This window comes from Stylophora pistillata, chromosome 2, assembly GCF_964205215.1.
Source record: "Stylophora pistillata chromosome 2, jaStyPist1.2, whole genome shotgun sequence".
NCBI lineage: Eukaryota > Metazoa > Cnidaria > Anthozoa > Scleractinia > Pocilloporidae > Stylophora > Stylophora pistillata.
In genome coordinates, this window is record NC_142520.1 from 47,983,754 (window position 1) to 48,005,668 (window position 21,915).

The window sequence follows — 21,915 nt, forward strand, 5'->3', positions numbered from 1 at the left end:
GGCCCCTATCAGTGCAGTATTTGCCCTAGTCAGAACTTGAACGTAGGCCCTTCGACTACGCAGTTCTAGCGCGCTGAGCAGGACATTGTGTCTCCCACTTAATAAAATAAATAAAAACATTCAAGGAACGCTGGTTTTGAGCCAAGCCATGGAAAAATGAACAGGTGAAGTGATAAAAGCAAACGTCTATTCTTTAATTTGCACTTAAAGATAGCTGTGATCTAAAAAACGCACGTGCGCTCATATGCGTGTTTAGGTGTGTGTGCATGCGTGCGTGGGTGTCGCGCGTGTGTGCCTGTGTTTTGACGGTTTTGTTTTCAGAAGTAACCTAATGTGCATTTGACATTGTAAAATCAAGACTCGCTGGAAAAAAACCTCGGTTTTGTGTTGTATCTGACACCAAGTGTTTCTTTATGCTTCCTCACATGTATACGCCCTGGAATATAAAAAAAATTAAAAAGAAATTACACGTACAGCGAATGAATATGACTAATGGGAGAACCCTAACGAGTGGGATAAAATATTGCTGCCAATTTCTTTTTTGCTACAGAAACGGGTGAACCTCTGAAATGAGCTCAGGCAGTTTTTACTCTCAGCTGCTGCACCTGAGCTATGGAAAGGTTCATCGTTAGATTTTAAAACGAGTTCATCCACTAATGTCTTCAAGTAACTTTTGTCAAAGACTCACTGTTTGTGGACTGTAAATAATTGGTTTTAAAATATGATAATAATAATAATAATAATAATAATAATATAATAATAATGATAATCAATGATAATAATAATAATAATATAATAATAATAATAACCATTGAAGTAAAAAAATGTTAGTCTTTTACTTACGGTGACGAAAAAGAGCCCGTGTTCACACATTTTCGCATGGTTCCAGTGTACGGGTTTCCATCTCGACAGCATTTGCCGTTATTGCCCTCACAACCTGTTTCTCTGAGTGGAACACACCAGCGACGATGCAGATAGTTCTGAAAATTATATATGCAACAAAGGTAGTTAAATTTTTCTTTCACGTAATTTTTTTTTGGCCTGTTACATGCGGTCAATATTTTATGCGTACGATTTTTAAAAAAGATTCTCTGAGGAGCAGAAAGACTGCAAGTTCTCCAAAATGGTTCTTCGTCGACATATTTGTTTAAGGGCGGCTAAAAAACAACCTTTGTAACGACAAATGCAAATCAATAAAACATATACGTCATCTTTGAAAAAGAGGAACCAAACCATTTTGATTAAAAAACAAACTCACAAGGGTCGTTGCTGTTTTCTTTGTTCTTTATAATACTACAAAGCATTATGGGGGGAACTGAGAGAAATTTTATTGACACAACCAAAATCCTACACCCCCTCCCCTTCAGGTGAACAATAATTACTGGTCCTTAAGGGCTACAAAGGCGGAAAAGCGGAAGCTTGATTGGCGTCTAACGACACACCCTTTCTCTCCAATTTGTGTCTCGTCCTTATTTGTTTCTTCGTAGAGCTTACTCTTCATATCGCGGGACAAATATAATGTCGGAAGTCTATCTATAACCATTCATCCCAGTTTCTTACGCACTTTGTAGTCCCCCTCTATCAAAACACTAACCTTTAAGGTCGGCACACACGAGGGGACTAGTCCCTGCGACTAGTCCCACCAGTCGCACGGACTAGTCCCTGCGACTAGTCCGTGCGACTAGTCCCGGCAACAAGTCTTTGAAGGGTTTACACGAGGGGACCAGTAGCAGGGACTAGTCCCTTAAGGCGTTCACACGAGGGCACTCAATTGCACAAGAACATAGGAAAATTAAGAGGCAAAAGATGTTTCTTAGTCTGGTGCGTTACACGAAAACAATTAAAATTTGGTAACTTTTCATTGTAGCACTATTAAACATCAGCGCAAACGAACTACACTTATTATTTACAGTTTAGTCGCAGGGACTGGTCGCACAAACAGTTCACACGAAGGGACAAACATTTGTTTCATGCGACAAGTCCCTGCGACTGGTCGCACAAATTCAAACCAGTTTGAATTCGTGCGACCAGTCGCAGGGACCAAATTTTGGTCCCTGCGACCACAGAAATGTGTAGTTCACACGAAGGGACTAGTTGCATGAAACTGGTCGCTGGGACTAGTCGCAGGGACTAGTCCCCTCGTGTGTGCCGACCTTTAAGAACTTCCTGTGGTAAAGCTCGGTGTCCTGAAGGCGTGGCCGAGGTAATCTACGGGCTTCAGTTATTAGAACACAGGAGATCACCAAGGCAACCAAAGCCACCTTGAACATCATGTTAAAAGTCATGGAAACCTCTGCAAAAGAATGTTTAACGTCATCTCCTTAGTGAAATTGTAAATTGGCCACCGTAACGAGTTAAAAAACTGACGTTTCCAGCGTTAGTCCGTTAGCTCTGACGAAGGGCTAACCCTCGAAACGTCAGCTTTTTAACTCGTTACGGTGGCCATTTTACAATTTCAACTTAGTTGATATAACCAAATTACCTTGTTACCCCTACCGACGCAGCACCACAGTTTCTTTAGAAATTTTCAACATTTATTAGACTGTGAAAATACATGGTTCATCCAATCAAAGACCAATACTGATTAGTTCTTCATAGTGAAGGGAATGAAATGGCCTCTAACCTTTAAAATGTATCGGCTAGTAAGAAAAAATTTCAGATTGTATAAAATAAAAACAACATTCTCTGAATAATGCTTAAAAAACTCCCTCGTTGATGCATCGCAACTCGTGCATGAAAATCGTTCGCTAGCACTTTCCATGGAATAATCCTCATTTCTATGCATGTGCTCTCTTTGTGATCAGTTTCACTTCACCAACTCTTCATAAACAGACTCATTGATTAGTTTTTACTCGCAATAAATAGTAGTAGTAAAATCTTACTGCTTTTTGCTTCGAGTTTTTTCCTTTTGTGTAAAGCACTTTTCTGAACTTTACAACTGAAAATCAATTTCCGAGAAACCCAAACTGCGCAGCCATTCCGCTCTGAGTTCACCTCCGAAATTTGCATAAAGCAAATTCAATGGTATTTTACTTCAGAAAGAACTCCAAATTAACTTCTTGAAGTGAAAAGAATAATGATTTTCATGTATAGTCCGCATGGAATTCTACCTCAGGGATCGTATTCTCCCTAGACTGGACGATTACAAATAAACATTCTCAAAATAACAACGTAAATTGTTTCGAAGCTGACGTTGCTCTGACGAAGGGCTAACTTCACAGTCATAGCCTGAAGCAGACTAGCAGCATCCAGTGGAAACGTCGCGATTCACTTCGCAAAGGACCATATCGTAAAACAAACGATTGCATTGCTCTTTTACAGAAACCTTAGGTGTTGGCCGATCCTCATGAATGAATAATTTGAAATAAATGAATGTTTTTATAATTTTAGCTCTTAGCAAACTTGACATTGCTCATAACACTCTCAAAAGAATTTCAGATGCAACAGTCATAATGTTTTCAAGAGTTATAAGCTCTCAGTACTTACCTGTGGATCAAACTGGAGCATGCAAACAATCTCACTGACTTTAACTCTTGATGCGTTGCCTTTAAAACTAACAAACGACCCCTTAATTACATTCTCTGTCTTAATAATGATTGGCTCCGCAGCATTCTATTTTTGAACTATTATTGTAATACTGGTAACTTCTATATATATCTACATATTCCTATTTCTTAATTAAGTGTAAAGTTTTATATTAGTTAGCAGGTCCATATCAGGACTTTAGTCTTGCCTACCTAGTAACCTGCTTTATCAAATAAACCATGTATGTATGTATGTATGTATATATGTACAAAGGATCTTTGCTTTCGCGTGTTGAAGCGTTCTTTTCAAGGTCATGATCTGCCGTAAAAGCACGCAAACTCGAACAAAATCAGGTTTCTTTTGATTTGCCCCCATTTTTTCAGTTATTTACTCTAAGCTAACTCGAATTTCCCATCGGCTCGATTCCTTATTAATAATCAACGGGATATTTGAAATACAACAATGGCATTCTTTAAATTGTTGTTCGAAAGCAACTCAAAATCTAATAAACCTACCCCCGTGCAGCTAATGTAGATCGAAACAAAATGAAAAAAGAACTAAACTTACGTCAACTTTTTACCTCAACATTAAGTTAGAGAAAACTACTTTACTGCTGCTTTCGTGCGTTTAGCGAACGTTCCATGACTTACATTCTATTGTGTTAAGAAGCAGCATTCTTCGTTAGATTGTCATCGTAAACAAAGGGCCTTTCACTTAAATGTTAATTGAAGCGGTGCGAGTTATGGTAGATTGCCTTTCCCGGGGGATTAGAGGCTTGCTATAATTTGCATAATACAGCCAGCCGAATGAAGTAACTCTCCCCCGTAATGTCTTTCGTCGGTGAGCTGCAGTGATCTATCGCACGAAATGTCAGCTGTCCTAAATTCCTTCGCATTACCGCGATCTTTTCAACCACGTTTTGATAGGAATCTCATTTGTCCCCCCGGGCGCAGGACAAAAGCTTCTCTAGAAACTAATTAATATTCCAAAAATGATCATTCTAGTTCGACTCCGATGTTATTTGCTGACAAACAAAAACAATAGCGATGTTTTCACCTTCTTAAAGCGTAGCGAAGTACGATCAGTTTCCACGGAGTAAAAAGGTGCTCTTCATGAATTTAAAATTTTTTCTGCACTGATATCGGGATAGACCCGCGCGGTGCTGGTAAATAAGATCACTCTACTCGTGAGGCAATTAAAAGTAAGACTGAAATATTCTTCACTCAAAAGCCACTGTCCCGTGTGAGTGCATCATGGGAAAAATGACGCTCAATTACATTAAAAAATTTACAATAAAAATTTTGTTTATCCAAAATAGGAACGCGTTAGTGACTCCGCACAGAGGTCTTTCTGTTTTTGTTTCCTTTAGTTTTCTATAGGTCGAATTTAGCGATAGGAGATAAGATCATTCGGCAAAGAAGACAAAAGCTGCTATTTAACGAATAGTGAACAGTACAGCGTACACTATTGAGTATGCGGGAGGTTGCTAAGCACAAAAGAAGCGTAAGAATCGCGCGAGGCGAAAGCCGAGAGCGACTCTTGCTTCTAGAGAGCTTAGCAAACCTCTCGCGTGCATCCATAACCCAATAGTGTACACTGTGGCGTTTACCATTTGTTTCATAACATGACATTTCACTGAATTTGCATGATTAACCGCTGAGCAGAGTCTCGTGAACTCTCGTGAATCACGCGCGGAGAAATTGGTATTGGTTCAACCATTAAATTATCCAACTGATATTTTTCTTTATTCTCATCGCCAATCTGGTTGGTATTGTACTGATATTGTCAGGAGAAAATTTTCGCATGGAATGCGACGTTTAAGAATGAAATTCGACTTCCAAAAGACCTGGTCATTTAAACTGTTATATCTGCACTTATTTGTTTTTATATTTCCTATGTGCGAAAAAGCTGAACAACCATATTTGACAAAGTCTTGGGGTTCTCTAATTTTTCCTAACTACTTGGCTGTACAAAGATTCGTCCCAGCTCCCATCAGTGCAGTGTTCGCTCCAGTTAGAACTTGAACTTAGGCACTCGACCACGGAGTCCTGCAGTGCGCTGAGCAGGACATTGCGTCTCCAATTTGTAAAATGTCAAGGAACGCTGGTTTTGAGGCAAACGATGAAAAAATGAACAGGCAAAGTGATAAAACCAAATGTTTATTATTAACTTGCACTTAAACGTTAGCTGTGTACGTGCGCTCGTATACGTGCTTAGGTGCGTGTGCATGCGTGCGTGGGTGTCGCGAGTGTGTGCCTGTGTTTTGACGGTTTTGTTTTCAGAAGTAACCTAATGCGCATTTGATATTGTAAAATCAAGACTCGCTGGAAAAAATCCTCGGTTTTGTGTTGTATCTGACACCAAGTGTTTCTTTATGCTTCCACACATGTATACGCCCTGGAATATAAACAAAATTAAAAAGAAATTACACGACAGCGAATGAATATGACCGCGTATTTAGTGGGAGAATATCGACCAATGGGAAAAAATATTGCTGCCAATTGTTTCGTGCTACAGAAAGTGGCGTCCCTTTGAGATATTTTAATGCAATGTTACTCTCAGCTGTTGCACCTGAGCTATGGAAAGATTCATCGTCAGACCTTAAAACGAGTTCATCCGTTACTTTCTTGAAATACCTTTTGTCAAAGACTTAATCTTTGTATACTGTGTATAATAATAATAATAATAATAATAATAATAATAATACTGTGTATAATAATAGACTGTGATAATAATAATATAGACTGTGTATAATAATGATGATAATAATGATGATGATAATAATAATAATAATAATAATAACGATAATAATAATAAGATGATCAACTGAGCCATGAAAATTGTTTTGCATGGCTCAATAAATGGCAATGTGCTCCTACCCACTGTAACGCAGGCATCGTGGACCTGTACGAACAGCTCATACCAACAAAGGTCTACATAGCCTACAAGACTGGTACAACGGACAAGAACGATGTCAAATGTAGAATTTGTGGCGAAGGTTCTGAGAGCATGGCACATGTACTTGCTGGATGTCCATCATTAGCTAAGTCCAAGTACTTAGAAAAACACAATTTTGTTTTGAAAGTGTTCTTCTTTGAAATGCTCAATGACCTAGAGCTCGCTGATAGTACTCCGCCATGGTTCTCAGACGTGAAGCCCAAACCTCTTTATATATCATCTGATGCTGGGGCATACTGGGATGTACCAGTATATGCTGATCATACATATGTACGATCTAATCGTGTGGATGCACGTTTCATCGACCACAAAAACAAGAAGGTACTTATGGTGGAAATGAGCTGCCCTTGGATCAACAACAGAGACAAGAAAGACAAAGAAAATACCAAGAGGTATGGAGCACTTAGACTTGAGCGGACAAAACAACACCCAGGATACAAGATCTCACAAGTAAACGTCATTATAGATGTACTTGGAAGATGGTCTAAAGCTATGGAAACTGAAACGAAGGCATCTTTGGTACAAGATACAAAGAAATATTGCTGAGAATGCAGAAAGCTGTATTAAGTAGCACTCTGAACATTGCAAGAACATTTAAACTGGTTACATCGTAAGAACTTTAAGCAAGTTATGATTTGGTTTTTTTTAACAGTTTTTTATAAACATTTTAAGTTAAGGATATTTTAAGATCTGAACAGTACATCATGAACATTAAAAAAAAAACATCCTATTATTGGGCCAATTGACACTTTTATTGTTTTATATTGATCATTCATATTTAAGTAGTATTAGATATTGTTATAGTGAACAGTCCTGTCATACAGATAGGTTACGAATTTTCGCTCTATCTTGCTTAGCTCACTAGCGTCCAAACGTGTATACTGCATAATAAAGGTGTGCTAAAGAAGATGCAGAAGGCGTGTCTCTCAGGAACTCTAAATATTGCGCGCTCTTTTGAAGTGGTAATTTAACTCGTAGGCGAACTCTGGAAAGAAGAACAATCTTACACATATATATATATATATATATTATCGGTTTTAATTGGTTCTATAACGATGATGTTAGTTTTTAGTTATAAAGTTAGAGTTTGCTTCTATTTTATTCACTGATTAGCTCATGGGCTACGTTTCGGCGCCTCATGTTGCTTTTATCGTATATGGCATACAGACGTTTTTACTGCATAATAATGAATGATAATAAATATAGAAAAATTGCAGCAAAATGTTAGTCTTTTTCTTACGGTTAAAAAAAGTGCCCTTGTTCACACATTTTCGCATGGTTACAGCTGTGAGCGGTTTTCCTTTTCGACAGCAATTGCCGTCATTCATCGCACAACCTGTTCCTCCAAGTGCAACGCACGAGCGACGATGCAGATACTGCTGAAAATTATTGATACAGTTAAGTTAACATAAAACGTTTTTGGCCTGTTAAATGTGGTCAATAGTTCATGCATAGGGTTGAATAGATTCTTTAAGGAGCAGATATGACATCTAACAAAGATTGCAAGTTCTTCAAAATTGTTCCTCCTCAACACATTTGTCTAAGGGCGGCTATGAAACAACCTTCTTAACAATGGATGCAAATCAATAAAACCTATACGTCGGTTTTGAAAGAAGAGAATCAAACCAAGTAGATTCAAAAAAGGAATCAATGCCACACTTTATTGCTTAGATGTCGTCGCGAAGATGCTTTGCCAGATGTCAGCGTGTATGAATAGGATTAACGTTACCGTTAAACATTTGGTATGTCCTTGTACACGTAACCTCTCTCTTTTTTCGTTTAGGGGAGCAATCAATATTCATCGACTGAGAAGGTGGGGTAGAGGGGGGTTGTTGAAGAGTTTTGGGGGATCACATGGTTCTTAGCGAAAAGAGATGGAGAATCAATTGTCGCGAACAGAGTTTAAGGGGGAAGAATAAAGAAAATTAACCGCAAATAAGGGCGGATCTTTAGAATACTAAAGAGCCTTATGGGGGAAACCGTGAGGTAAATGTTATCGTGACACAACAAAAACTGGTGTCCCTCTGAAATATACTTAAGCTTTGTTACTCTCAGCTGCTGCACCTGAGCTATGGAACGGTTCATTGTTAGATTTTAAAACGAGTTCATCCGTTCATCTCTTCAAATCACTTTTATCAAAGACTCTGAAAAGACTCACTGTTTGTAGACTATGTATATTTGGATCTATAATAGAACAATAATAATAACAATAAAAATAATGATTATAAATCATTCTAGTAAAATGTTAGTCTGTTACTTACGGTGCCCTTGTTCGCACATTTTCGCATGGTTCCAGTGTGTGGGTCTCTTTCTCGACAGCATCTGCCGTTATGGCTCGCACAACCTGTTCCCCCAAGTGCAATACACAAGCGACGATGATGGTAGTTCTGAAAAGTATCTATATAACAAAGGCAACTGAATACTTCCTTCAGATAAAATGTTTTTGGCTTGTTACGTGCGGTCAATATTTTATGCGTACGATATTATAGATTCTTTAAAGAAGAGAAATGACATCTAACAATATTTCTCTCACATAAAACCGTTTGGCTCTTGATGTGGTCAATATTTCATACTTGAGACTTAGTTGATTCCTTAAGGAGCAGATATGACATGTAACGAAGACTGCGAGCTCTTCAAATTGCGCCCCTTAAAACAATTGTTCAAGGGCGGCTACAAAACAATCTTCTTGACGATGGGTGCAAATCAATAAAACATATACGTCATTTTTGAAAGAGGGAACTAAACTAGGTAGATTTAACAAATAATCAATGCCACAGGTTATTGGATGTCGCTGCGGAGATGCTCTTGCTAGACGTTACCGTGTATAAATGGGATTAACCTGACCGTTAAACATTAGGTATGTTGTCGTACCCTTAATCTCTCTTTTTTTCTCGTTAAAGGAGCAATTAATATTTATCTACTGGGAGGGTGGGAAAGGCGTTGCAGGCTTTTGGGGAATCACATGTTCGAAAGCGAAAACTTGATTGGCGTCTAACGACACACCCTGTCTCGCCAATTTGTGTCTCGTCCCAATCTGTTTCCGCATAAAGCTTTCTCTTCATATCGCGGGAAAAACATACTGTTGGAAGTCTATCTAAAACTATTCATCCCAAGTCCTTAACCCCTCTGTAGTCCCTCTCTATCAAAAACACCAACCTTGAAGAATTTCCTTTTGTAAAGTTCAGTGTCCTGAAGGCGTGGCCCAGGTAATCTACGGGCCTCTGTTAGTAGAACACAAGAGATCACCATGGAAACCAAAGCCAACTTTAACATCATATTAACAGTCTTGTAAACCCCTGCAAAAGAATGTTTAAAGTCATCTCCTTAGTGCGTGGGTTACCATATGAAATACCGCGGCCAATTGGTAAAAATAATTTATGTCGTACACATACTGAACGGATGCATCGTAACTCGTGAATGAAAATCGTTCGTTAGCACTTTCCATGGAATAAACTCCATTTCTCTGCCTGAGCTTTCTTTGCAATTAGTTTCACGTCACCAACCTTTTGTAAACAGACTCATCAATTAGTTTTTACGCGCAATTGATAATAGCGGTCAAATATCATTGCTTTTTTGCTATGAATTTTCTCCTGTTGCGTAAATAACTTTTCTGAACCTTATGACTGAAAATAAATTTCCAAGAAACCCAAACTTCGCGGCAATTACGCTCTAAGTTCAGCTCCTAGATTTACACAAAGCAAATGCAGTGGTATTTTGAATCAGAAAGAACTTTAAATTAACTTCTTGGGGTAAAATGAACAATGATTTTCATATATAATCCCCATCGAGTTCTAAAACCATTAAGAAAATGAAAAAGGGATCATTTTCTTCCGAGACTAAACGATTACAAATGAATATCCTCAAAATAACACAGTAATTTGGTCACGTAAATTGGCCGCCGTAAAGAGTTTGAAAGCTGACGTTTCTCTGCGTTTCGAGCGTTGGCCTGTCGTCATTTGCTCTGACGAAGGGCAAACTTTATAGCTCTAGCCCGAAGAAGACTGGCAGTATGAAGTCGAATGGCGCGATTCACATTCTAAGTGACCATGTGGTGAGACGAACGATTACATGTTCCCTTTTCAAGAAACCTTGGGTGTTAGCCTAGGAGGGCCCGTTCTGGTCAAAATGGTGCATATAATTTTTAACTGTGTGTGAATTAATTTTACACATTGATAGAATTAATATTTTGCATTTCTAAAATATTTTATTTAACCGCCAAATTAATTTTACCATTCCTATTAATTATATTTTTAGAAGACGAATATTTTGTGTGTTTGTAATTAATTGTGTGTGTGTTTGGAATTAATTTTGTGTGTGTGTAATTAATTTTGTGTGTGTTTGTAATTAATTTTGTGTGTGTTTGGAATTAATTTTGCATGTTTCTCAAAATTCCTTTACCTATAACACCTTGCGGTAGTTCTCTACCTGTGCTGCCAAACAAAGATGGCGACGGCCCCTTCGATTCCCGAGCAAGTAAAAGAAATCGCACAAGCTGCAGTAGACAGTATTAATCAGCTAAGCTCGTTAATTGAGCACGGACCGTCAACGACAAGATTTCCTAGTAACGAACGTCAACCAACAACATCGGAGACGACTTTCGTTCGCCAAACCCAGCCAGCTAATAGCGCACTAACAGAATAGCGCTTTATACTATTACTAAAAATAGATTTTGTTACATGATAGCCTATGAGACCCCCCACACAGACTCAGACAAACATTGCGACCAGCTTAAAAGAAATGTGTGAGCGAGAGTTGTAAAATTGAAACAAAACGGCGGAAAATTTCGTCAAAAAACGACTTAGCGTTCTAAAAGGAAGCGGCATGGTTGGTACCAAACACTGTTGTTGGGGTGAGTGCAAGACAGACTCAAGATATGCAGATAAATGGCCAAAATCACTGAAAGAGTTAGAGGAATCGGGGAAGAAAGTATTTATTCCTTTCCCAAAACCTTCGCAAGACATGGCAAAGTGCAAGCGTTGGCTAGTAGCTTGTTCGCGTGAATTTTTTACGGAGAAAAACATAACAAGAAACACTTACATTTGTGCTCTTCACTGGCCTGGCGAAAAAGGTCCAACAGCCGAATTTCCCGATCCACTGAAGGCAAATCTAAGACCAGCGCAAGCAAGTCGAGCACGTGCTCCCAAGAGAAAAGCACCGAAAGAAAGAGAAAATCCAGCGTCAAAGAAACAGAAATTATTCCATGACAACTACGAGGAACAATTATCTAACGATATTACAGTTTCTGATGATCATGATCAGGAGTCACAAGAAGTTGAACCGACAGTCGACGAAAGCAGTTTTATTGATGAAGAATGTGTTGATGAGGATTGTGCCGTGATCGATACACACAGTTACGTTAACCCTTCAGGAAAGTTGGTTTCTGATCAAGGCTCTCAGACTATATATTCAAAATACGAGTTGTCTGCGAAGGTCGAAACTATGATTTTGAAAAACGACGTCTCTACAACGCAGTTACAGGGTCCTAAAATAGTGAGTACTTTATCCTACGAAAATATCGTGCAAGATGTAGCTCTCATGAAACACTTCACCGGCCTCAGGCCTTCCCAGTTTGAAGTTTTGCATGATTTTCTTGACGATGTTTGCCCTTTGGAGACAATCAACTACTGGAAAAGTAAAGATTGCCCAGCAACGGAGAATGCAAGAACTGGCCCAAAAGCTGATTTTTCATCAAGAGAAAAACTTTTCATTTGCCTTCTAAGACTGAAGAGGGGTTTTACTCTCAATACTATTGCAGCTCTTCTTAGTACCCCAAACAGGAAAATTAACTTTTCCTACATTGCAAAGATCTTTACAACATACATTCAGTTGATGTATGTAATTTTTAGAGACATGCAAAACTTTATGTTTCCAGAGAGAACCCAATTTAGCAGGTTCCTCCCTAAGGTATTCAAAACCATGAAGAACATACGTTGTATTGTCGATTGTACTGAATTTAGAGTGGAATGTTCCAGGAATTTTGCTAGGCAAGGAAACACTTTCTCTTCCTATAAGCACACCAACACATTTAAGTGTCTCATTGCTGTAACCCCCTGTGGTGGAGCATGTTTTGTTTCTGATTTGTTCGAGGGTGATATTGATGATGTTCGCATCTTCAAGGAAAGTGGCCTTTTGAAGCACCTTAAACCATATGACTTGGTTTTAGCAGATCGTGGTTTCACTGTGCAGGATCTCTTAAATCCTCTCCAAGTGCAATTAAAAATCCCATCATTTTTAAAAGGTAGAAAAAGTCTTGGTGCTGCAGAGGAATTGGAAACACGTAGCATTGCAAAAGCTAGGATTCATGTAGAGCGTTTCAATGAACGCTTAAAGCAGTTCAAACTGGTCAGCAGAAGAATACCTTTGTCTCTTGCTCCTGTCGCAACTCAAATGGTAGTAGTTGCAGCATGCCTTGTCAATTTTCAGGCCACCCTTTGTAAGTAGACTTAATATTTTAACTTAAGTTTACAAGGCTCTAACTAATGGATGTGTAGAGTAGGTCATCTTCTTATAATAATATATTTAATTTGAGATGTAAGGTAAATTTTGATTTTATTATCTATTGCTTCCAGCAAGCTATGTTTATATTCTATAAAACAGAACATTTTGAGAAATAAATCTTATTTAGATTTCTACACCTGTACACAAAATGTGGATGTTAATTTTTAAAAAAATTTTCAAAACTCAAAGAAACTTCATTTGTACATGTTGGAGGAATAAGTATTTGATTTGAATTTGACACCTGCACAAGATGCAAGTCAATGACAATTTTTTTTATATAAACATATCAAAGTTTCTAATGGCCATTTCTCAGTCTAAGCATTGGAAAATTGAAATGACTTTGCTGGACAGAAATACAATGATATAAACATGAAAACATTAACTTTTAACTGAGAATAGACCAAATTACGATTACCCAACTACTATACATTTTTTGTCGCTGTCATCAACCAAGATTCGAACACTGAGCAAACAAAGAAAAATGATTTCTATAAGAAAGTGTCCTTTTAAAGGCCCATGTTCACCCAAAATGCATTGCACACCCTGTGCTCCAGAAAAATGTTTTCGGGTAGTTGAAAATTGCTGTCTTCAGTATGTGTAGAGTCACACTTTGGCCAAGCATGAAAACAAGTGAACACCCCATCAAATGTGTCAGCCAATCAAAACACTGCATTGGACAAAAAAGTGTTTCAAAACAACAACACAAATGTGCAAAGCCACTTGGGTGTACATGGGCCCTTAAAGCATGATTTGTTATGTCTTTCATTAAAGTGGACCCACTCCAGAAAAAGAATTGTAAAAGTAAACATGCTTATAAGTCCAAGAAAAGTTAAAATATTCTCAAAGATTTTTCATTTTAAACTTAGGCTTTTGTCGTCAAATTTTAAAGTAAGGGCAATAGTCCGACTATAACCAGGGCTAAAGAGAATTCCAAAATAAAATACAAAATTATACGAGTGGCAATCAATGTCAGATTTATGCTTTCTTTACCTTGGACCTAGCTACAATATATTAAAAAACTTAAAGAAAATCCCAGTGGCTCATGAAACATACATGAAGAAGACCAGAGCCCAGAGCCCTTTTGTCTATATTCACTCAAACCATCATACATGTACCACATATTATTATAATAAAAGGTACAAATGTAGTGACCCCCATTCCACAGTGTTGCCCCATACAGTGTAAAGCATTTCCCAAACAAAAACATTGATTGTGACGTGTTTGACAATCTAAGATTACCTCCTCTGCTAAGTAAATCAACTGAAAAAACAAGAAATGATTTCAAATTCAACATAACACGACGGCTGCTAACCCTCACCCCCGCGCAATGCCATGAGGTGTCTGCATGTCCATGTTCATCAAAAGTCACATCCTCATTGAAAGGGATTTCTTCTGCTGGCTTGTTAGAAAATTTCCTTCCACACTGGGAATCAGGTGATTGCTGCCAGTCTTCAAGGGCATCCAGAAAAATACTGCTTGTAAGCTTGGAGGGCTGTGCAAGGGTGACTGACAGAGACTGCACGGAGTGTACTTGCAGCGGACAAGTTGTAAGGCAACAGGTTGTTGTAATGGTGCTTGTCAGGTATGGACGAAGGAGCATCAAAAAATAGTCATTCTCATTGCCATACAAGTCCAGGGTACCAGCAACAACTTTAAAATAAAAAATATAACACAAAAATTGAATTGAATATATAATATTTTTATTATTACATAATCATTATTAATATACATTTTTCTTCTTATCTGACCAATCTTTGCCAACATTATTATTACTGAAAATAGTTAGCTCTATTATAAAAATACTCAATGACAAATTGTTTATGTCAGAGGTAAAAATAAAATCCAGGTAAGTTTTTTACCTTCAAATTCTTTTCTCTCCTAGCCCTAACCCATGAATAATAAGGTTACGAGACAAAGGAAAATATAGAGAATTGACCAAAGTTAAAATTCTAACCTGTGTTGAAATGTGACCTAGAAGTCTGTGTAAGATTAAATGATAATTTTTAAAAGGAAAAAGAAAACAGTTTATGCGTACCTCTTAGTTGCTGCCATTGTGGAATAGACTGCACGATAAGCAACTTTGCATCTGCATATAGGCCATCATCTATGAGCTTAAGAGATGTCCCTATTATGTGAGCTGACTCTGGAAGGTCACTGAGCTCCACCTTGTGTGATTTGGTCAGAGCCTGAAAAATCATCAACCAATTATCCAAGGGACAAGTATTGGTAAGTGATATCCCAGTACTCGTCAGGCCACCCCAAGGAAAGGCAGTCAGCTTCTGGTCTTGTTCAGAAGCACATTTTTTAGCACTGAAAACAACACTGGAGGCAGAGAGTAGAGCCTCTGCAGCATCAATTTCTTCTTGGCAGTATAAGCTCGGCTGGATAGACTCTTCAACCAATTCAGATTCTATGGTTCTGCACAAGTCAGGATATGACGGAGGTGACACAGGTGAACATGCAGCAGGTGTTACAGGATCCATAGTAGTGGGCGATGTGCATTCAGCGGCTGCAAATTGTTCTACAGACTCAAAAGAAGAAGTACATGTGGTAGGGTCTCCAGGTATTACACCACAATCAGGTGATTCCAAAGGAAACTGTTTGGAGGAATGCAAGCTCTCTGAGGGCTCATCTAAAACAAATGGCAAGAGATTCCTAGGGACACGCATTTCAAAGAACTCAGGGGCAATAACAAGCATCCACAATGCTGTCAGAAAACACAAAATCTTCTTAATGAGAGGCTCATCTCTTGGAATCCTTTCTACTGAATCAGGACCACTTGCTGCATGTAGAATAAAATCACAGTACTTTCTTCCTGTCACAAGAAGGATGTGTTGACACTGGTAATAATACGCATGGGTGCGCTTCAGGACACACTTCCCATCTTCTACTTTAAAGCATTGCCTACCGAGAATTTTCTTAGGCACTGGAGAGTTTTTGCACGTAACTGTCTCTACACTGTACTGTTTAAAGATTTTCAATGCCTTGATCTCTACAACAGTGTCATTTCCAACAAGGCCGTCTGGAGAACAACCAAGAAATGGGAACTCAGGGTTCACCCAAAATCCTGTAGGGGATACTCTTGTCTTGGTGGCATACTTCACTATAGCTTTTGGTTCACTTTCAAGGCCATAACGCATCCAGTATGTCTGAAAATGATCAGATGCAAGGCCCCAAATCTGGTTGGCAATAAACTTATTCGCTTCAATGGCAGCATTTGGCTGGGACTCACTAACAAGCTTCCCAACTTTGAAAGCACCGAGACACCTGGACGCTGTCAGCCTGCACCAGCGTTCACAGAACCATCTCTCGGATTTGCTCTGCTCCTGTGTTGCAGGCATTTCCATAAGAGCTTCCGGCTTTAAATTATTGTACAATAGTTTAACTTGCTTTAACAACATTTCTTTCCTCTCACAATCAAGTACGTAATCACTGTAGGTAAACTGTAGCTGAGTTTCCCACATTGAAACTCCTGTATCTTCAGCTTGAGACAAAGCTTGAATGTTTCTCAAAAATTTATTGATATGCTGCTCGTTTACCTCCCTATATCTGGCAGGCCTCGGATCAAACTCAATGACGGACAAAGTTTGCTTGGACCTCTTGCTTGGATATGTCGCATCGCTTACTCTTCTTGGATTTTTGTTTCTCTTCTTTCCTTTATTCCAAGAACATTCTTGGCTTGTGCAAGGTGTTTTCAACATTGTCCCATGTTTCTGAACATGGTCAAGGATACAAAATAAAACGGCTACAACATGACTACAACGACCTAAAGACGAAGCCCTGCAAGGATCACAAGAGGCATGAAGAACGGCACCACTGTTCACAGACAAAACAACAACAACATTGTGTGGCAACTCTGCTCTCATCGACGGCCAAACGTGAGCCCTCACTAAATAATGATCGCCGTTTACCGTGTCCATCATATCGTGAACAAAGCCTGAATCCACGTACTTTCTTCCATTTTTCAAAGGTTTATCCGTCATGTGCCCCAGCCCATCTTCGATGTCTTCAGGATGATCGGAAACATTTTGGATTGATTCTAGCGCGTAGTAATGCACGTGCCCATAGTTGAAGAGCGAAGGAATGTTTTGAGACGGAAAAACACGCCAGCCAGTCGACGGAATACACGGAATGGATATCGATCCAGAATTTGTCTTTACATCAGAATTTTCTCGTAGAACTTTGGCAGCAAACCATTTTCCATGATCGATTGCCGGATCAAGGGTGTAATAATTCCCGCTCCTCACACAGTCTCTCACTCGCTGTACAAGATCTTCTCGTTTACCGCTTAATTTTAAGCCCCTACATTTTAACCACCGTTTTAGCTGGTCTACAGTGTATTCTTCCGGTTCTCTTTCAAATTTGGAGCCAGGAACACTGTCCTCTTCGGTCAGAACTGTAAGGGAATGAGGCATACTACTCGCCATTTTCCTTGTAGCTCTCAAAGAAGTGGAGTTTGTTTGTCTGAGTCACGCGGGGGGTCTAAAATTTCATGACGTCATTAGTATAAAGCGCCATTGCAGAGGAGGTTTCCGACAGTTTCAAGAGGAAGATACAGAAGACCTTCTAATTCTAGCTCGCGGCCGTATCCAGTCCTTCAGAATGTAAGGCGTCATGCTGGTCGACCGTTAGCATCTGAGATAGTTTCAAAGGATGTTATGATACTAGAAATGGGAAGAGAGAAAATGCCGACGAAAGCAGATCTCTTCCTGCAATGTATTGATGTCATTAACATGTTTCTGACTTCGAGTGAAGTCTCTTGAGGCCTAAAAGGAAGAACGAAACTGTGCCACTATAATAAAAACTGTTTTCTCATCCATAGGAGCAGATATTCTAGGCAACAAATTCACCAGTTTCTCCCTTAACTTCTTTACTTGATCATTAAAATTGAAACATTATTTTGACATGCAAGATGTTTTGCTTTTCACAGTTTTTTTAGAGCAGAGGGGGGTATTTGCCTTCCTGCCTGCCCTCATAGAAAGGTTTATCCCCTATAGGTTTTTTAAAGGAAAGCTGTTGGAAGCAGTTTTCCTATGGTTAAATAGATTAACCGTTTGATCTGCCACAAATGTGAGGCAGTTTTCTGTGTGCAAACTAGCCCAACATGAATTTCATTGACATCAAACATGAGTTTCAAATCAAGTTGTATCCATTATTAAAATGCCTCACTTTGTTAATATCTTTCTCCTTTCTTGCTATCGACATCGTTCATAGATAGATAGATATATAAATCATAAATAGAATTGATCTCTATCATTGGAATATTAAGTTTAACTATCCCTAGTCACAGGCTTTCCCTGGTATAGATTTCAACAAAATTGAGTGGTGATGCTCTGTTAAATTGATTTTGATAGATCATTGCTTTCATCCGTAAATTATAACAGCATCAGTCATAGAAAACTCAGAACTGATTTATTGCATTAATTTAGTTATTTACTTTTATTAACAGCAACATAAAATGAATAAATTCATTCAGTTTGAGTAATTATTGCACTGAGGTCAATCAAACCTAACAACTCAAACTGGCAACAAGAAAGACAACATTGCATGTATATACTTGATCAGCAGGGATTTGCTAAAGCAAAGGCATAGAAAAAACCAGGAAAGATTTATTACTCGACGTTTCGGGGTCATCGTGACTCCATTATCAAGAGACTAGTTTAAAAACATGCAAATAAGGAAAGGTACAAGAATAGCATAAATTAGACTGAACGGCTTAAACAAACACCTTGGCGCGGATGGAATCCGTTTGCACGTTCAGTGTTGGCTTACGCATGCGAATATACAACATTTCTATCTACAAACACTACCACCTCCAGCACAATAGTGAAATGCCTGAACGCTTGATCGAGCAATTCAACGTCATCACGAAATGTAACGGCAAATTTGATTGCCTTGTTAATGAAATGTTGTATATTCGCATGCGTAAGCCAACACTGAACGTGCAAACGGATTCCATCCGCGCCAAGGTGTTTGTTTAAGCCGTTCAGTCTAATTTATGCTATTCTTGTACCTTTCCTTATTTGCATGTTTTTAAACTAGTCTCTTGATAATGGAGTCACGATGACCCCGAAACGTCGAGTAATAAATCTTTCCTGGTTTTTGCATGTATATAGACCCATCAATATATATTTGAAAAAAACCCATGAAGACCAAAAGAACTCAACCTGCATAACTCAATGTTTGTCAAGGAAAACAGCACCTCATTAGCAGTCTTACAACTTTAAAGTCAAAACTGGCAACATCAACAATAGTCTGCAGGCCCTTTACTCCTTGCCAAAGTAACACTGTGAAAATGCTAAGTCATACAGAGCAAATAATCTATCCCTAGGAGGTAGAGGAACTTTCTCAGTTGGCCTTGGAATCTCAAGCAAGTTGGTACAGGTATGAGCTAAAGGGAGGAAGCCGCCCTCCACCGGTGGGTGCTGCTCTTCCCTTTGATCTTCCTGCTGCTTATCACTCTCTCCTTTCTTCTGCTCATCATTCAGTCCTTCCTGACTTGCAACTTTCACGATTTCTGTGGGTAGTATAAACTCCAGTGATGGTGCAAGGCCAAAACCAAGGACAGGTTGCAGTACTGTACCAGTTGCAAATTGAAGTATGTGACTCAAATTAAGGGAAGTCTGCCCACACACCCTCCTAGAAGCTGCCACTTCTCGAACATACTTGACAAAGAGTTGATAAACTTCTTTTTCCTTTTTCAGGGTATTAGAACCCTCATCTGAAAATTTAGGCTTCAAAATCTGAAGTAAAATTTGTACACTCAACTTGCCTTGTGCTTGGGGTCTCGGGAGATGAACCAACATTGGCAGTTCCTGAAGAGCTGACAACATTCCAAGCTCTTCTAGTCCATGCCTAATTTGACAAACACAAGGGTCAAAACACTCTCCTAAAGAAACAATTTGCTGCAGAATGATTTCTTCTACAAATACAGGCAACTGTCCATTTTGAAGCATGGCAACTGCCATCATCACTCCAACAAAATAGTAATCTTGTGCTAATAATGGCCTCAAGCCATTGTCAAAGTACTTTTCTTTAATGGCTTGATTCATTAGTCTTATCCATTCCTTACGTGGCCCACCCTGATCTACACATTCCTCTCCCATGAAGTCCACCTGAAATGTGGGTCTATAATTTGTAATGTACTCTAGTTCACTAATCGTTGTTTCTAGTATATTTTCCCTGTCAACAGTAATGTAATTTGTTTCTCACTCAATGGTTTCTTCGCAGCTTGTAATTTCTAGGGCTCGGCCAGTTACAATTTGTTTTTGCAGAAATTTAAGCACTTCTACAGGGTCAGTCAAACCCTGATCTTTAGCATCTTTGATTACTGACTGGATATCAAATGAACTCGAGGGTGGCTGACTCTTACTTGTACTGAACACTGATCCTACATTTGTATTAGAGTTAGCAGCAATGGTGTCTGACATATCTCGAGAGAAGTCGTCTCTACCACTAGCATCACTTGAGAGCATGTCAGATTCAGGGAATTCAAACACAGGAACTTCTAGTTGTTTATCACTGGGATCAATCATGGATGGCAATTCCTCCAGGAGTCTTAAATAGATCCAGTCAAATGGAGCAATCGATTTCAGCAGCAGCTTTGAATCAATCTCTTTTCCTGCCTGGATGTTTGGTCTTAGCAAAGTACTACCAGAGTTCTTTACTATTTTGAAATACAAGCCCTCCATTTCACCTGTCAATAATTGCGCTAACTCTTTGTGAAGTTTTTCGGCATCCCACTTTCTATCAGTGTCAACGCCTGATATAATTCGTCCACTTCTCTCTAAATCAGGCTTTTCTGCTTTCGTCGGTATTTTCTCTCTTCCCATTTCTAGTATCATAACATCCTTAGAAACTATCTCAGATGCTAACGGTCGACCAGCAGGACGCCTTGCATTCTGAAGGACTGGATACGGCCGCGAGCTAAAATTAGAAGGTCTTCTGTATCTTCCTCTTGAAACTGTCGGAAACCTCCTCTGCAATTCTGTTAGTGCGCTATTAGCTGGCTGGGTTTGGCGAACGAAAGTCGTCTCCGATGTCGTTGGTTGACGTTCGTTACTAGAAAATCTTGTCGTTGACGGTCCGTGCTCAATTAACGAGCTTAGCTGATTAATACTGTCAATTGCAGCTTGTGCGATTTCTTTCACTTGCTCGGGAATCGAAGGGGCCGTCGCCATCTTTGTTTGAGAGCACAGGTAGAGAACTACCGCAGGGTGTTATGGGTAAAGGGTTTTGAGAAATGTACAAAATTAATTCCAAACACACACAAAATTAATTACAAACACACACAAAATTAATTACAAACACACAAAAAATTAATTCCAAACACACACACAATTAATTACAAACACACACAAAATTAATTCCAAACACACACACAATTAATTACAAACACAAAATATTCGTCTTCTAAAAATATAATTAATAGGAATGGTAAAATTAATTTGGCGGTTAAATAAAATATTTTAGAAATGCAAAATATTAATTCTATCAATGTGTAAAACTAATTTATGCACAGTTAAAAATTATATGCACCATTTAGACCAGAACGGGCCCTCATATTAGCCGATTCGTGAACCTCGAGAGTTCTTCACAAGCAAATAGTTTAAAATAAATAAGTTTTTCTAAAGTTAGCTCCAAGCAAACTTGACACTGCTCATGATATTCTTCGAGGAATTTCAGATGTTATAGTCACAATGTTTTAAAGAATTATAAGTACTCATTACTTAACTCCGGACCAAACTGATCACTCTGCTCGTGAGGCGATTAAAAGTAATACTTAAATCTTCTTCACCTCAATACCGCCATCTCATGTGAGTGTATTAAGAGCAAAATAAGACTCAATTATCATTTACAATAATAATTTCGTTTATCCAAAATAGCAACGCGCGAGTAACTCTGCACCGAAGTTTCCTTCAGTTTTCGTTTCTT

The 21,915-nt window shown here is 38.8% G+C and overlaps 3 protein-coding genes, 1 long non-coding RNA gene and 1 pseudogene across 10 annotated transcripts; 1 reads left to right on the top strand and 4 right to left on the bottom strand.

Annotated features, from left to right (window-relative positions):
- Positions 1-165: 165 nt before the first annotated feature.
- On the bottom strand, positions 166-4,685 carry LOC111343900 (uncharacterized). 7 transcript variants are annotated; one of them, XM_088748002.1, is made up of 5 exons: positions 4,582-4,600; positions 3,487-3,553; positions 2,154-2,293; positions 844-980; positions 166-436 (listed from the first exon to the last, which is right to left on the bottom strand). In XM_088748002.1, exons 3-5 carry the CDS (start codon positions 2,283-2,285, stop codon positions 412-414), a joined length of 294 nt encoding a protein of 97 aa, XP_088604128.1. In that variant the 5' UTR covers positions 2,286-2,293; positions 3,487-3,553; positions 4,582-4,600; the 3' UTR covers positions 166-411. The 7 variants fall into 7 exon arrangements, with proteins under 7 accessions (XP_088604128.1, XP_088604127.1, XP_088604131.1 ...); XM_088748001.1 differs by lacking the exon at positions 4,582-4,600 and adding an exon at positions 4,093-4,111; XM_088748005.1 differs by lacking the exon at positions 3,487-3,553 and having other exon boundaries at positions 4,582-4,685.
- A 3,862-nt stretch (positions 4,686-8,547) lies between these two features.
- On the bottom strand, positions 8,548-11,613 carry LOC148739979 (uncharacterized). Its single transcript, XR_015996399.1, has 3 exons — positions 11,521-11,613; positions 9,640-9,779; positions 8,548-8,881 (listed from the first exon to the last, which is right to left on the bottom strand). It is a non-coding gene; the product is annotated as an uncharacterized LOC148739979 (long non-coding RNA).
- On the top strand, positions 11,180-13,115 carry LOC148739980 (uncharacterized). The gene has a single exon (XM_088748025.1). The coding sequence runs from the start codon at positions 11,305-11,307 to the stop codon at positions 12,922-12,924; it is 1,620 nt and encodes a 539-aa protein (XP_088604151.1). The 5' UTR covers positions 11,180-11,304; the 3' UTR covers positions 12,925-13,115.
- On the bottom strand, positions 13,016-17,448 carry LOC148739981 (uncharacterized). The gene is made up of 2 exons (XM_088748023.1): positions 15,017-17,448; positions 13,016-14,631 (listed from the first exon to the last, which is right to left on the bottom strand). The coding sequence occupies exons 1-2, from the start codon at positions 17,406-17,408 to the stop codon at positions 13,979-13,981; spliced, it is 3,045 nt and encodes a 1,014-aa protein (XP_088604149.1). The 5' UTR covers positions 17,409-17,448; the 3' UTR covers positions 13,016-13,978.
- A 1,141-nt stretch (positions 17,449-18,589) lies between these two features.
- Positions 18,590-21,190, bottom strand: LOC148739982 (uncharacterized; annotated as a pseudogene).
- Positions 21,191-21,915: the final 725 nt, after the last annotated feature.